The following is a 13924-nucleotide window of genomic DNA, read 5'->3' as shown; positions in this document are numbered from 1 at the left end:
CNNNCCNCGGTCGCGCGACTGCAGTCAGTGACCCCGCCCCCACCAAGGCCGCGCGTCCGCGGTCACTGACCCCGCCCCCACCAAGGCCGCGCGGCCGAGGTCAGTGACATTACTGTAGTATGTATATAATACATATAATACAATATAAAGTATAATATTATAAATATATAATAAATTATATGTATAATATGTATTATTTAATGTTATATATAATATAAATTACAGTCACGTTATTTTCACGTGTTGTTTTTCTACTCTTTCCTGTCAGGTGACTTTAATTACGTTTTTAATTTTCTCTACATATACGACGAACTGTCTCAAAATCGCTTTTCATTATTTACTCTCTCGATCTTACCGATTCGATTCGACTCGATCAACCAACCAATCAATCGGCAACGCGGAAAAGAGGCAACAATAGGCGCGAGATATTCGACTCCAAACGCGCACTTCTCAGTCCAAATGCCTTTTTTAATATAAGAGGATTTTTATTGTTAAAATTTTTTTCAACTATTTGTGTGATCAAAACATTCCTGAAGAATCTGCAACAGATATTATTCAAGATTATATTTCGCGACATAACGCATTAATCCATTGCGCGTTCTTAGTAAGATTATCCTCCCCGATCGGGAAGACCCCTCGGTAGCACCTTTCTTCTCTTACCACACACACGAGACGCGATCGCCGGATGATCGATGGTGACGCGAAACTTTGGCATCGCGAGACCGCGCGGAGCTCGAAAGTGGACAGCGAACGAAAACGAAACGGGCTCGACGCTGCGATGCTTTCGTTTTGAGCCTCGATGTACGAGAGGCAGACACTGACGTTCCCATCCGTCATGATGTCGTCGAGCATCCAGCGGCTCTTCAACCTCCGGAACTGCGATCGACGAACCCCATGTGCGCGCGTTGCCGACGTAATCGTGCACCAGGTGCCACACTGACGTCTCTTAACGAAGGACGCGATTTCCCCGTTCCCCCGTTTACCATTTCTTCCCCTTTCTCTCTTTCTCTCTCTCTCTCTCTCTTTCTCTTTCTCTCACTTTTATTCTCTTTCCTTCTTCAGAGAAGAAAGAAAGTAGTACAGAAACGGAACGCTCTTAACAAGCATCGGGCGCTCATGCTATAAAAGGGACTTTTTTGCTTGTTAGATTGTTTGCTTGCCACGGTCCTTACTCGATTCGAGACTCGGGGTGGCGACGCCTCCGCCTTATCGAGATTGCACCGGTTATAGCCAATGGATGATTTTTTGTCGCTTCTGTTTCGGTGATTCAGTTCGACACGGTCGGGTCAGAAGGTCGTGGGACCCACCGTCGTATCGGATCTTCATTATCAACAGCATTATATTGCTAGCCACTTTTTTTTCTCTTGTTCCAAAAAATAAAAGTCTTATATTATGTACGTGTAAATAGATACCACACCATGACAACATTTCGATTTGTAATAAAAAAGAGGGTCAGAAACGTCTTTTTGTCGATATGTATTTTTTTGCTTTGGTGAACACATTCCAAACTTAAACATAACGACATTATTATATCACGTACTTTATCGAATGCGTGTGATAACATATCTTGAATTATGGCAGATATCTCTAAACATATCTTGAATTATGGCAGATATCTCTAAACATGATATATGTATAGATATTATGTACACACAGGTAACTTTCTCTCTTTCTCTCTCTCTCTCTCTCTTACTTCTGTTGCAATCATGTAACAGCGCTATTATCGACGACGGAACGGTCGACGGCTCGGTCAGTCGAGCGGAATAGATCCAGATTAACGGAATTCCTTAGCGAGACTTTAATTTTTTTCTAGGCGCCTCTCGCGAACGAGCGAGCGAGCAAGTGCTGCGCGCGACCGTCCCGTCAGACTTCGCAAATCCTTTGACCAAACAAGCGGCGAGGATCCTGGCAGGTGCCATTTGCCATTGAAATCCCGCTGCCATTAGAGACGTCCGATCTAAATCCCAGTGGCATTTGCGCAGCGGATTGTCGTCTTATCCGAATGGTCCTTTCCTCTCTCTTCGAGGCCGCGGAGGAAGGGCCCGACCCTCCCCCCCCCCGCCAGCTTTCTTCCTCCCCGTTTTCTCCCTCGCGCGCATTTCGCTCCTGTTATTTCACTACTCGTCTTTCTGTACGGCCGGTCGATCGCAGCAACTTCTCCTGGACCGTTTCTGGCGTTACCCTGTTAAGATCCGCAAAGCAAACACCGACCGTCAGATAAGAGTGTCCTTCGGGAGCCTGCCCGGGATAACAGAGGGCTTTAAAAGGCTCGCGGCGTTCTCGCGACATTATAGGCACACGGGGGCTGCGCCCTCTTCGAATTTCGAAGCTCTCTCTATGACGCGTTTGTCCGCAAATATTTTCGAAAAAATTCTTTGTCGGCATATCTGTGTAACGAGAGGAGATACGATACAGCATAAAGGAAACACATTGAAGAATTATATAATTTGAAATTGTTTTTATTACGGATACGGAATTGTTAATTAATATAGAAAATTGTTACAGAAAGGGGTATACATGTCTGTACGTGTTACACACCGATAAGGAAACGCGAGAATTGCGCTAAGTGAACTTTGACGGATTAACCCCATCTCACGATGACAGAGCGTGGTAAATTCGTCAGCAGAGAATTACTTCGCACAGAGAGCGATGGAACAAGTCAAACAACTCGAATGACTCTCGACAAATGAACGTTAGAGTTTGCCGACTCTTGCCCCCGCGGAAAGTAAATACAAGGGAAGTTATGTAGTTGATTTTGCTCAACACAATTCGATTGCTCAATTCCCGCTGCCAGCAGCAGCACGTGTCGTATCGCGCTTCGTCTCTTCTTTTCTCTTCCTCCGCTCGCTAGAGATGCTAATTTAGGTGAGCGTATCGATGTTCGCTATTTGTCAAGCGCGCTCACGGCGATACGCGCACGTATGCCGCTGTTTTATGCGAAAGAATATTTTATAGCTACCGTTTGTACGCGACTTCGTCTCTTTGCGTGCATTAAGTAACATCGTCGACGTATCTACAGGGTGTATCCAAAATCGCGTGTGATTTTTTTTCAAATGTCAGCGGAATGAAAAAAATCGCGCCACGTTATTCCGGTGCGTTATGGCAACATCAGCTATGAGAATTATATCGCGATTGAAATTGGAGACTTTTAAATGTGCAAAGCATTTTTCAAATTCTTTGAAGCCTTTGGAAAATAAAATTTTCAAAGATAATTTTACACGGAATTAAAATAAATTTAATATCAAAAATGAATAATGAGTTTGTGAAAAATTGATATTTAATTATTTTTTTTATAACAATAGATTCTTAGAGGATCTTCTTGACTTTTCGAACACATTGTACATACATATTTCTTTCGAATCCTTTCGTGCGAGTGGTAGTACAGATCGGTATCCCTTGCCAACGAAGCCATTCAATTTTCTCTTTTCTCTCTCTTTCTCTCTCTCTCTCTTTTCTCTCAATTGTGTATTCAATTAATTCCTAAATCCACGACGTTTTGTTGCGCAGACGTATTATGTAAGTATCTCCTCTGTAAATGAGAAAAAAGATGTAGTAACACAGAAAAAGATTGGATTGGTAAAATGCCCGAGTAATTAAATTCAATGTGACGTTTTTATCGATCTCATAAACGATACATATTTGTTTAAGGAGAAAATAGTCTACCTCCCTGAGCGTCGGTCCATGCGCGCAATCATCTCGCTAATCAGTTAATTGAGTGATTTTCCCGCTTTTAGAAAAACAAATGAAAATTTTATTCTCGAGACACGCGGAGAGACGCGAGTGCATCGCAGTTTCGCGACGTGATGAGGACGCACGCAATCGGGGACGGGATATCGTTAACGCGTGAATTCGAAGAAATGCAATAATAGCGTACCGCACTGCGCGTGACGCAATTCATTATTCCATCGAGAATAACAATTTAAGCAGTTTATTACTTTACTCGTTTTACATGTAACCTCGCACGATTGCGTAAGCGCGCCGATGTGTTTATTTATCTGTTTATATATTTGCGATTGATATCCGCCGATAAATGAAATACGTTACAACGTATTCTCGTGCAACATTTCCGCGAAAACGTATATAATTCTTTAATATCCCATTCGATTCGCGTTATTTAATCAGAAGCGTTAAGCGATGCACAACCGCGCTCGCTTGTTGAGTTAAATGTTAACGCGATGCGACAAATTTCATTATTGAAACCGCGACGCGTGTTGCGGTTTTCCATACCGCGCGACGCACGGCAGCGCGTTTTATTTCGGCGATACGCGCAGTTTCGTTTTATCCCGCGGCGTGTATAACGGCGCCCTTCAAGATCAATCTTCTCCTCACCTGTCCGCGATATTAGAAATACCGGATCGTTATTCCGCAACTTCGTCCTGGCTTTGTTCGAGAGAATCTTTCGTCTACTAGTGCGCGCGCGCGCGCGCGCGTATGTGCGTGTAGCCCCTCTCTTTCGCAGATTTTTTACTCTCGACTTTCTCATTTTCGCGGAGGCGATGATGCGAGAGTCTCGTGTGTCTCGCGATGATTATTCGGAGTGATCGAGGGAGGTTCTCCCCCGGGTGGTGCAAACTCAACCGTAAGAGATTGCTCGGCCTCTATATCTTCCAGCGCGCGGTCTTCTCTAACCTCCTACCATTATCCGAGAATCATCTTTTTGTCTGCTCTGGTCGTTGCCCGTTTGTCTTCTGGCTTTGCTCCAGTCAGGTCAATCGAGAAATTTATTCGTTCTTCCAAAATGTGGTCACCGAACAAACAATTCGAACAAAACCAAAAAAAAAAAAAAAACACACATTGCTGTTCTTATTTTGCAACATGTTGCTTGCGCAAAATGTGAAAATGCGTATGAGAAAAATTTTTTTTTTTTTAATTGTAATCTTGAAAACGATTTGGGATTTTTTTTACATAATTACTGCAAATATTTTTCTTTGAAAAGTTAATCACTTCAACGAAAAACAATGGTCACACCGCTCCGTGCGATTTATGCGATTTAGCATACCGCAAACCTTCTCGTAAATTAACAATGAATGATTGCGGGGGATATAATACGTTATTACAGAGCGTGCGTTTGCGCTAATCTAACGGCGCATTGAGCCGCAATTGTTCCTTGCCATAACACTACTCCGCGCAGCCGAAACAAAATACGAGTGACAAAACGACCAAAGATTCTCATTCGGTCGTTCAACCGAGCGTTTCTAATTTGATTGGTGGTGGGGCGGACGGCATTGAGGCAGGTCAGTCCGCCGTGAAAATCGGATGTGCCGTCTCTGATATTCCCCCGGGGAACAGAAAATTCAGTTATAACACCGCACATCGCCGTGTACTTTTCAGCTGCGGTTAGTTTTAAATAATACTCGTGACTCTCTTGCGCGCTATATGACCGGCTCAATTTAGATATATATACGTCGCTACATGCTGACGCTGCTGTTGCGAAATAGTCGGAGATTTAACATTTGCTCCGTGTGTTTCGGGAGCTTAATTAAATCGGCACAAAAAAAAAAAAAAAACAACAAAAACCAAAGCCATACTACTCCGCGAAGCGCACACAGAGAAAATGATAGTCGGTTCGTTCTCGTTAAAATTAAGCTGTCAGAAAATTGTTAAAATTCCACAAAAACTTCGAAAAATAAAAAAAAAACCAAGAAATTATTTCGCATTATAAATTGCAATAAACTACGTGCATGAAAAATTGAACAGATTCTCTTCTCTATGGAAGTAAAAATTTTATGAAGTTCATTGCTGCGGGGAACAAAAGTTCGAAATGAGGAAAATAAAATGTCCGGTAAAGCAGATGTGATCGTTTAAGCGGATATCATTTAAGAACCGCGGTGGTTAATTTTACGAAATTGTTTCAATCAATATTTTTGATTTTTTTGCGTTTCGAGCACGCACGTTATATAGCACTCATTAAAAAAAATCCTCCCGAAACATTGTTCCTTTCTTCAAAGCGCAGCGAGATGCTTCGATTGCGATCAGGTCCCACATCAGGAAAATATGCCAAATCCGCGTTAAATCTGATCTGATGCAAGATCGGCCGCAAAGTCTCTTTTCCTTCATCCCACTAGTTTTATATCTCGCGTTTCTTGATAATACTTTGAGCTCCCTCCATATATTCTTATCTCCTATAGCTCTCCGAGCCGTGTAGATTTTGCAGGCAAAATCACTTTCGTCCCTTCTAACTCGGTTGTTTGTCATTCGACATTCTCATGAGCAGTCACGCGGCCGGAACTAACCGCGTTACTCACCTTTATTTGGTATTTGCGCGCGGAACTTTGTTCGTCGCCTCATTTACACGGTAACCAAGGGTACCGCTGCGCTCTCACTGCTTTTGTCTCTTCTCTCTTTCTCTCTCTCTCTTTTTCCGTCTCTATTTGTTCCACGGTCTTCTCTCATCTTTCTCTTTTCGTGCTTTTGTCTCTTTTATTTGGCAGTTTCTATCGCGGGCGCATTTTGTCTCCGGGGGAGATATTAGCCGCGGGCGCGGTAACGTTAAAGGGGAACGGTTAAATTAATAATTTCGAAATTGAAGAAAAAGACAGAGCGAGATTTGCTCCAAACTCCGTGGGTTTCTTTGCGCAGTTGCAATTTTTAGCTGGCTAAAAGTCAGCGAACAAATAAAAATCTGGACCATTGTAGAAGTTTCGAAATCCGTTTTTCTTTCTTTTAATATCCCAAATTCTGGCAAGTCACAGTCAAATCAAATTCTCGTTTTCCCATATCAAAATATCGTTTGCGCTAAAATGACTTTAACATCGCTCTCTTCAAGAATATACCTTTAATTATCCGCATGTATTATTATTGTCGTAACACTTTCGATCTCGCTGATGTAATTTTTTCATTAACATGATTCCGCACGAAATATGTGCGTTGGCTCGATTAATCCGCCGATCGCTGTAATTTTCACGCGTCGATCTAATGAGGAACGCGCGAGGTTATTTCGAACACCTCTCTCGTAACACAGAGCACATCAACTGCCGCACCGGGAGAATTTTAGCAACACCCGTAATTATGGGGGTCCGCATTTCGAAACGAGGCCCACGTTGTCGGACGACGACGGAGCTTGTTATTGGCAGCGTAAACAACATGATTATCTTCTTCCGAAACCTGACCTGAAAAAAAAAAGATTCTATTAATATTTATGATGATCCGAGCGTGCGATTTGGTTCGACACCCCGTAGAGCGATTAGGTTTGCCAAATTATGCAACGAAATGAGTTATAGATTGCGGCTCCGCCGTGCGATCGTTTCCTATATGCTTTCATTACCATCGGAACACATCTGCTAAACTGTAAATGAATGATGAAGACGAATGAGGAGTGCATTTATCAATTTCTCGGACATTGTACGGCTTATGTTTTGTAAAAAAAAATCTGTTGAACAAATCAGTCAGTTTCGATACACACCTGGAGATAGTTCGTTGCGCTTCGTAGGATGTTTTGATTATTAATTGTCAATTAAACGATTTATATAATTTGCTAGCGCGGTTAAGTATAAATATGGTGTGTAAAAGTTTAATAATATTACGTAAAGATTTATTTGGAATTACAAAAATATTGTGTGTTTTTTTTTTTACAAAAATATATGTGATTTTACGTTAAGATATTTACAACGAGAGAGAATAATGTAAAAAATATTCAAAGTTGTAACATCCAAATGAAAGATTGCATGAGCATTTATTGCGCGAGGATTTCACACACGCGAATACACGTACGCGTTTTTTTTACATGTGAATATAAAATTTGTTTGGCAAAATGCAAGTCACAGGTATGCCTAACGGCTTTTCTCCTTAATGATATGTAATAATACATGCGTCATTCGGCATTATCGCGGTAAAATGGCGTCTTCGTATCGGGGTCAACGGCGCGTCATATATTTTATTCAGAATATTCCGTCACACGCGCGCGCATACAAGTCGAGTAAACGGATTTTTTTTTATTGCTTCGAGAAATCGCGCGCGCACGCGGATTCGACATGCGACGACGATATTTTATATCTCGACGTCTGTCGTAACAATATTTTTTATATCTGTCAGTGGATTTATGCGATAAACAGGATCGAATAATCCACCGGGGACAGAGGGATAGTCCAAAACTCTCGGCGTTATTGATACGACGAGGCACGTTTTATTCGTTTGCATATTTATTTGTTATAAATTTTAAAACGACGATGTTTACGCAGCAGTCGCATTTATTTCTGATGCGTGTATATCCCGCGCGCAAATGCTTTTAAAGCGCAAAACGTAAAGCCTCCAATTTATCTCGACGGATAAATACGTTGGAGGTGAATTAAACAAAATCTGATTTTCCAAATAATTAGATCGCTGCTAAATTATTATATCCGACATTCGCGCATCCACCGACTCCGCATCCGCCACGGTCCAAGCGACCGAAGAATGGGAATGTAAATAGCGTGGAAAATCGAGTTTATCATTCCGCGAGATAATAACGTCGTGAACTAAGCGCTAGACAAATTGAAGAATGAGCATATTAATTATACGTCATACTCCATTAGGATTTACTGCAGACGGCGTCGCGCACATTTTCACGTTACGAGCAAAGTTACGCGAGCAAAAATAGAGAGAGGACAGTAAATTCCCTCTAGCGACGAATTCCGAGTTAACATTCTCGGAACGTCGGCGCTAACGAGCTCCGCGATAATAAAAGTGAAAGGTGCGAGTCAACTTCGATCTTTTGCCGCGCGCGCTGTTTCTTTGCGTTGAAAAAAAGGGGTTGAAGAAATTGGCAGGAAGGAAGGAAAGAAGGAAGATTGAGAAAACGCGCGGCGCGGGGCAGAGGGGAAGAAAGAAGAAGAAGAAGAAGAAGAAGATGGAAGCGCGATATTCCCGCTATCCCCGGGCGGGGGAACATGTTAATTGTATATTTGAGGTGAGGCGATAAACAAGGCCTCGTCGGTAGCTCGCTGCTCTTTTGCCGCGGAGAGAGAGAGAGTCTTTATTACCACCTGTAATATATAACCGCAGCCCCGCAGGGCCATCCTCAATTCGCAGAGCGCGAATTACGAAGTGTCGGAACTCTCGGTATATACCGGGTGATTCGCAGAAACCGGATCAGAGAAAACGCGCGGATCGTTCCTGCGAAAGTTGCGATCAATAACTTCCGCGGCTCTCGTTCTCTTAACTCGCGCGACCAATCTACACCTCGGATCAAACATTCCTTCGTTACCGAGAACGAAGACGGGGAACGTTATTCGGTCGGCTTTGCAAACCGACTTTCGCGGAGTCGCCGCGGCTAATCGCGCTCTGACATCTCCGGTTGTTCATCATGCCTCGTAGCGTTTTGGATAAGGGTTTGCGCGGGAAGAAAGCGAAATCGCATGTGATCTCGAACACATCGGTTCTGAAAGCGGTTCCTTGTGTATATATATATATATATATATATATATATATATATGGGGTGTCTCGAGTGTTATTCACGCTTTCTTCTGTCCGCGGACTTTTTATTGATTAATATCAAGTTCAAACTTAAATTCAAATTTTTTCTAAGAAAACTTTACATTATCTTTATGATAACTGAAGAAATTAATATTCCTGGAAACGGATTGCGCACGGATTATTGTTATCTGTTTTCGAAGCGTAAACCGGTCTCCTCGGCTTGATTTTTCGGACAGGAGACTCCTTCAACCCTCTCTCGGGCTCTTTCGACGGGGGCTCTTCTTGCACGTTATTTTTGTTCCCCTTCGTACGTTAAAGCGAAAGAGGCTTTATTCAGGACACGACGATGGTGGATAGCGATGGCACGCCCTCCTGGTGTCAGATTTTATTTATCTCACGGCGGCTTTTTGTTTCGCGCTAAATACTCCGGCATTTAAGAAGACGGGCTTCCCCGATTTATGGCCGCCGTCGTTGCCTCGAGTTCAGGCTTCTTCTTGCGTCTCTTCGTCTCTCTCTCTCTCGACTCTCGTCGTGCGTTTCACGCGGATTCTTTGAGAGGATACTCGTTCTTCCGTGGTTTATCTGCCGCTGGCATCTCGTCTGCGTCAAAAGATACATCGATTGTTAACTCTCTGTGAGGTAGAATTAAAGTTTAACGCTACATTTAACGATAAAACTTAACACGAAAGAGACGTTTCTCGCGAATGGAAAACAGGTTGTATAAATTTTAAATATTTGTTTGATTTGTTTCACAGATAAACATGGAAGCGGTTACATCGACCGACTACAACTCCACGAATCTCAGCAGAAACTTCAATCAGGTCGGATTCAACACGTACAATTATTCGCAATTCGAGGAAAAGTACAAACCGCGGCAGATATTCAAGTACGGCGACGAGTATCTCGAATACGGGCACAGACTCGGTGCGAACGAACGATTCGCGCGATCGAAATATCAAGACTGTTCGAGACTCGATCAGCGGTACTCCCGCAGTCACTCACAGCCGGAACGGCAGCACCACCTGTCTCAGGAGACGCGTTCCAAGTCACAGGACCCTCGAGAGCTCACGTTCTATCAGATCGAACCGCCTGTGAAATCGGAGAACACACGACAACAACATGACAAATCGCATCAAAAGCTGAAGAAGGAGCTGACCTTTTACGAGATCGACGGACCTCTCTCCGGTCACGAAAAGAAAGAGAAGTCCGAGGTGGGCAAGGAACGCGCCGATAAAGGAACCAAGTCGCACGACAAATCTCATGTTGGTTGTCAGGAGAAATCGCAGATTACGAAGCACGTCAGGCAGAGTCATGAGGAGCAGCAGCAGCAGCAGCAGCAGAAGACGCTGACGAACGCGCCAACGTCAGACTGCCATCAGCTGAATCGGTCGCAGTCGGACCTCACGGAGTGTCAGCTGCCGAATTACTATGGGCATCGGAATAATCCATACATCGATCCGCCAAAGTATCGACAGTTCGACAGACCGCCGCGCTATCAAGAGACTCTGCCAAGATCGGATCCGCCGCCCAAGTATCACGCCGATCCGCCCAAGTATTCGGAAGTGTCCAGACGGCAGGAGGACTTTAAGAGGATCCAGGTAAGCCGTAGCGTGTAGGAAATTCTCTCTCTCTCTCTCTCTCTCTCTTACCGCTCTTATCGTACCTTTGAAACTTGACCGGCAACGTGTACGCGCTACTCCTTATCGATCAAGATGTTTACGATACATATATACATGTGAAATTATTTCAAATTTACTATATATATATATATATACGTAAAAATATTAAAATGAGTAAATATTAAAATAAATCGAAGTAATGTTCGCGAACGTTAGATTCAAGTTTTTGAAACTGTGGTTCTCGAAAAATGATCTCGCGCGTTTTAATAGATTATTGCTCCGTTCTCTCGTCCGTTCTCACGTGGCGAGCGGCGGCACATCCAGTATATTAACGGCGAAGTGCGCATGAATCGTAGTACTACACGCCGACTACTATGTCGCGTTATCATTCGACAGGAGGAGAAGGGTAGACGACAAGGTAGCAGTGGAGGCGCGGGCGGCGGCGTAAGCGGCGGTGGCGGTAATTCCGGAGCAGGAAGGGGGAACACCGGCACTCATGGCGCCGAGACGCCCTCTAATCTGGCCAGTATCACGCCGACCGCGCGAGAAGCAACACGCGTCGTGATCACGCGACAACGGCTCTCTCACAAGACGTGCGACGTGCGCGGTACCAACAGCAACAACAATAACAACAGCAAGGAAAACCTGCTACAGGAGACCGGCGATGATTGCGACACGTCTTCTCGATGTCACGTCTCGTGCGAGCCGCTAAAGAGTCATCATCATCATCATCATCAGCAGCAGCAGCAGCAGCAGCAGCAGCATCAGACTCGCGGAATCGGTGGCACTAACTTTGTCGGTAGCGGCGTCGTTGGTAATGCTTTCTCGGACAGCGGCAGCGAGATAACAACGTGCGACAAGTACAAGGGCACCGGGTCGGATTCGAATCGGTGCGGCAGTGGCGACGCGGTTCAAGGTCGCCCGTGCGAGAGATCCATGCTGAAGATCGAAAAACTCACAGGAAAGACGATTTTGCACGCTGGCGGTGGCGAGTCGGCAATCGGCAAGTGCGGCGCGGAGAGAATGAAGTCGACCTCGCAGGAGGCCGGCTACAACAAGCACGAGGTCAGCAAGGCCAAGAGCCACGATGTCGGGCACGGTTACAAGGTTGAGAATCTGCGTTACTACGGCGAGTTGAAGGGTTACGGCGACTTCAAGTCTTACGGTACCGTCGACAAGCAACCGACGTCCGCGTTGGTGTCCGCGCACGAGAAATCGCATCCTCATGTTCCCGCCGCTTATGAGAAGAGCGACAAGTGTCACAGCAAATTGCCGTCCTCGTCCGCGGCGATCGCTCAGAGCTACAGTCTTGCGAAGATCGGTCAGCAGTCGGAGAAGAGTCATCACGGAAGCGATCATTACTATCACAGATCGTCGCATTCGAAGCCGTCGAGCGCTTATCAGGTGTACCAGGAGACCAAGTACTCGTACAACGTGAGCGGAGTACCCGGGACGCCGGCGCAGGCCAGCGCAGCCGCGGCCTTCTTCGCAAGGTCAGTGTTCACTCAATCTAGCGAATACGATAGCGCGTCATGATGGCGTGCTGACGACGCACCTGCTGACGCGTCTGACGCAAGCACGTCCCAGTTACCGCGATGCTTCGATCTTTCCGGTATCGTTAACCTTAAGGAGCAAATATCTTTGATAGAAAAAAGATTTAAAAGGAAAATCGTTAAGAATTTTACACTTACATCCACTTGTAAAAGTTTGCATTAAAAAATTATTTTTTTACATTAAAAAGGCAAAGTTCATTTTTCTCTCGTGTTCAATAATTTTTGTTTATTTACAGGAAAGAGATTTGAACGTATCAGTTGTTTTGCACCGAGCGGACTTTAATTTCTTGAACTTTGATCTTTTTGGAAATTTAAAAAAAAAAAACAAAGATTGATATTCCGCATTTTATCAAGTATCTTTGTTTACTTTGTTTGCGCACTTCTAATTGATTTCAAATTCTTTGAATTTGTTCGAGATATGACGTGTGTAATTAAATAAATATGTCAGCAAGTGACGGTCAATAAAGAAGAATAAAGTGACGTGCAATTTTGTTTAAACGTTTCGAGCGCGCGAGAAAGTTTTAACGCGGTCGTTATTCATTTTTTTTGGAGAATTTATTTGTTTGAAGAAATTTATATTCTCATCTTGATGTCGACGAAGCGAACATTTACAAGATCGTAATATCGGTGTATATATGCACGTTTCCTATTCCGTTAGCGCGTATCTGTGCAGTTAAATGTAAGAAGTCGAATGCCGAACATTTTTCATCGTTATCAAGCAGGTCTGCTTCTTGGAGCGTGAACGCAATCGAAGCAACGATACGTTAGCAAAAGTGTGTTATTATTTATTACTCGAATCGGCAGTTCGTTTTTTTTTTTTTTTTTTATACGAGAAATGTATAAAATTCGGCCAGCACAGCTTTGCGGTCTTGAAAAATTGAATTTCAATCGAAACAACTACACCGTCGAAAGCAAAAGAACGAAACGAAGAGTTCCGGATGATGTGCGCGAGAGACGAAAAACTTTTCTGAGATCCCGCTTTACTTACCGAAAGCGCGTCGCGTTAAACAAATAAAAATACTTTATTTCTACCTCGCATGTTGCTTTTTTTTTTTATTCATTTTGTGCGCGAAGATTCCGTGTTTTAGCGCGCGTGGATAATCGCGATTATGCGAACGCAGCCGACTGTAAAATAACACTCAGCTTTAAATCTCGTCGTTTTCTCGCGAGTAGGCGAAAGGTGCAAAAAAAAAAAAAAAAAAAAAAGCCTCCCGATTATCCCAACCCGTTGGTCTTATAAAGCGCATTTTCATCGCGTCAGCCACCTCCTCCCTTCCCGTGGTGGAGCGCCACACGCATATACATATACCCGGCCATCCTTCCTGGTTAGGTCGGGGTCTGCACAGCTTTGATCTCGGGGCT

At 44.0% G+C, this 13924-nt stretch overlaps 1 protein-coding gene across 1 annotated transcript in view; it reads left to right on the top strand.

The window, feature by feature from the left end:
* Positions 1 to 12811, top strand: part of LOC109855861 — a 62408-nt gene extending 49597 nt beyond the window's left edge. The window contains exons 4-7 of the mRNA XM_020430526.1: positions 10146 to 10988; positions 11406 to 11702; positions 11754 to 12502; positions 12799 to 12811. Coding sequence (XP_020286115.1) covers positions 10146 to 10988; positions 11406 to 11702; positions 11754 to 12502; positions 12799 to 12811 — 1902 coding nt within the window. The remainder of the gene's footprint in view (positions 1 to 10145; positions 10989 to 11405; positions 11703 to 11753; positions 12503 to 12798) is intronic.
* The last annotated feature ends 1113 nt before the right edge of the window (positions 12812 to 13924 follow it).

Source organism: Pseudomyrmex gracilis, unplaced genomic scaffold, assembly GCF_002006095.1.
Source record: "Pseudomyrmex gracilis isolate BER0280 unplaced genomic scaffold, ASM200609v1 scaffold_100, whole genome shotgun sequence".
Taxonomy (NCBI): domain Eukaryota; kingdom Metazoa; phylum Arthropoda; class Insecta; order Hymenoptera; family Formicidae; genus Pseudomyrmex; species Pseudomyrmex gracilis.
Note: the sequence above shows the minus strand (reverse complement) of the source record. Positions and strands in the feature narration are given on the sequence as shown.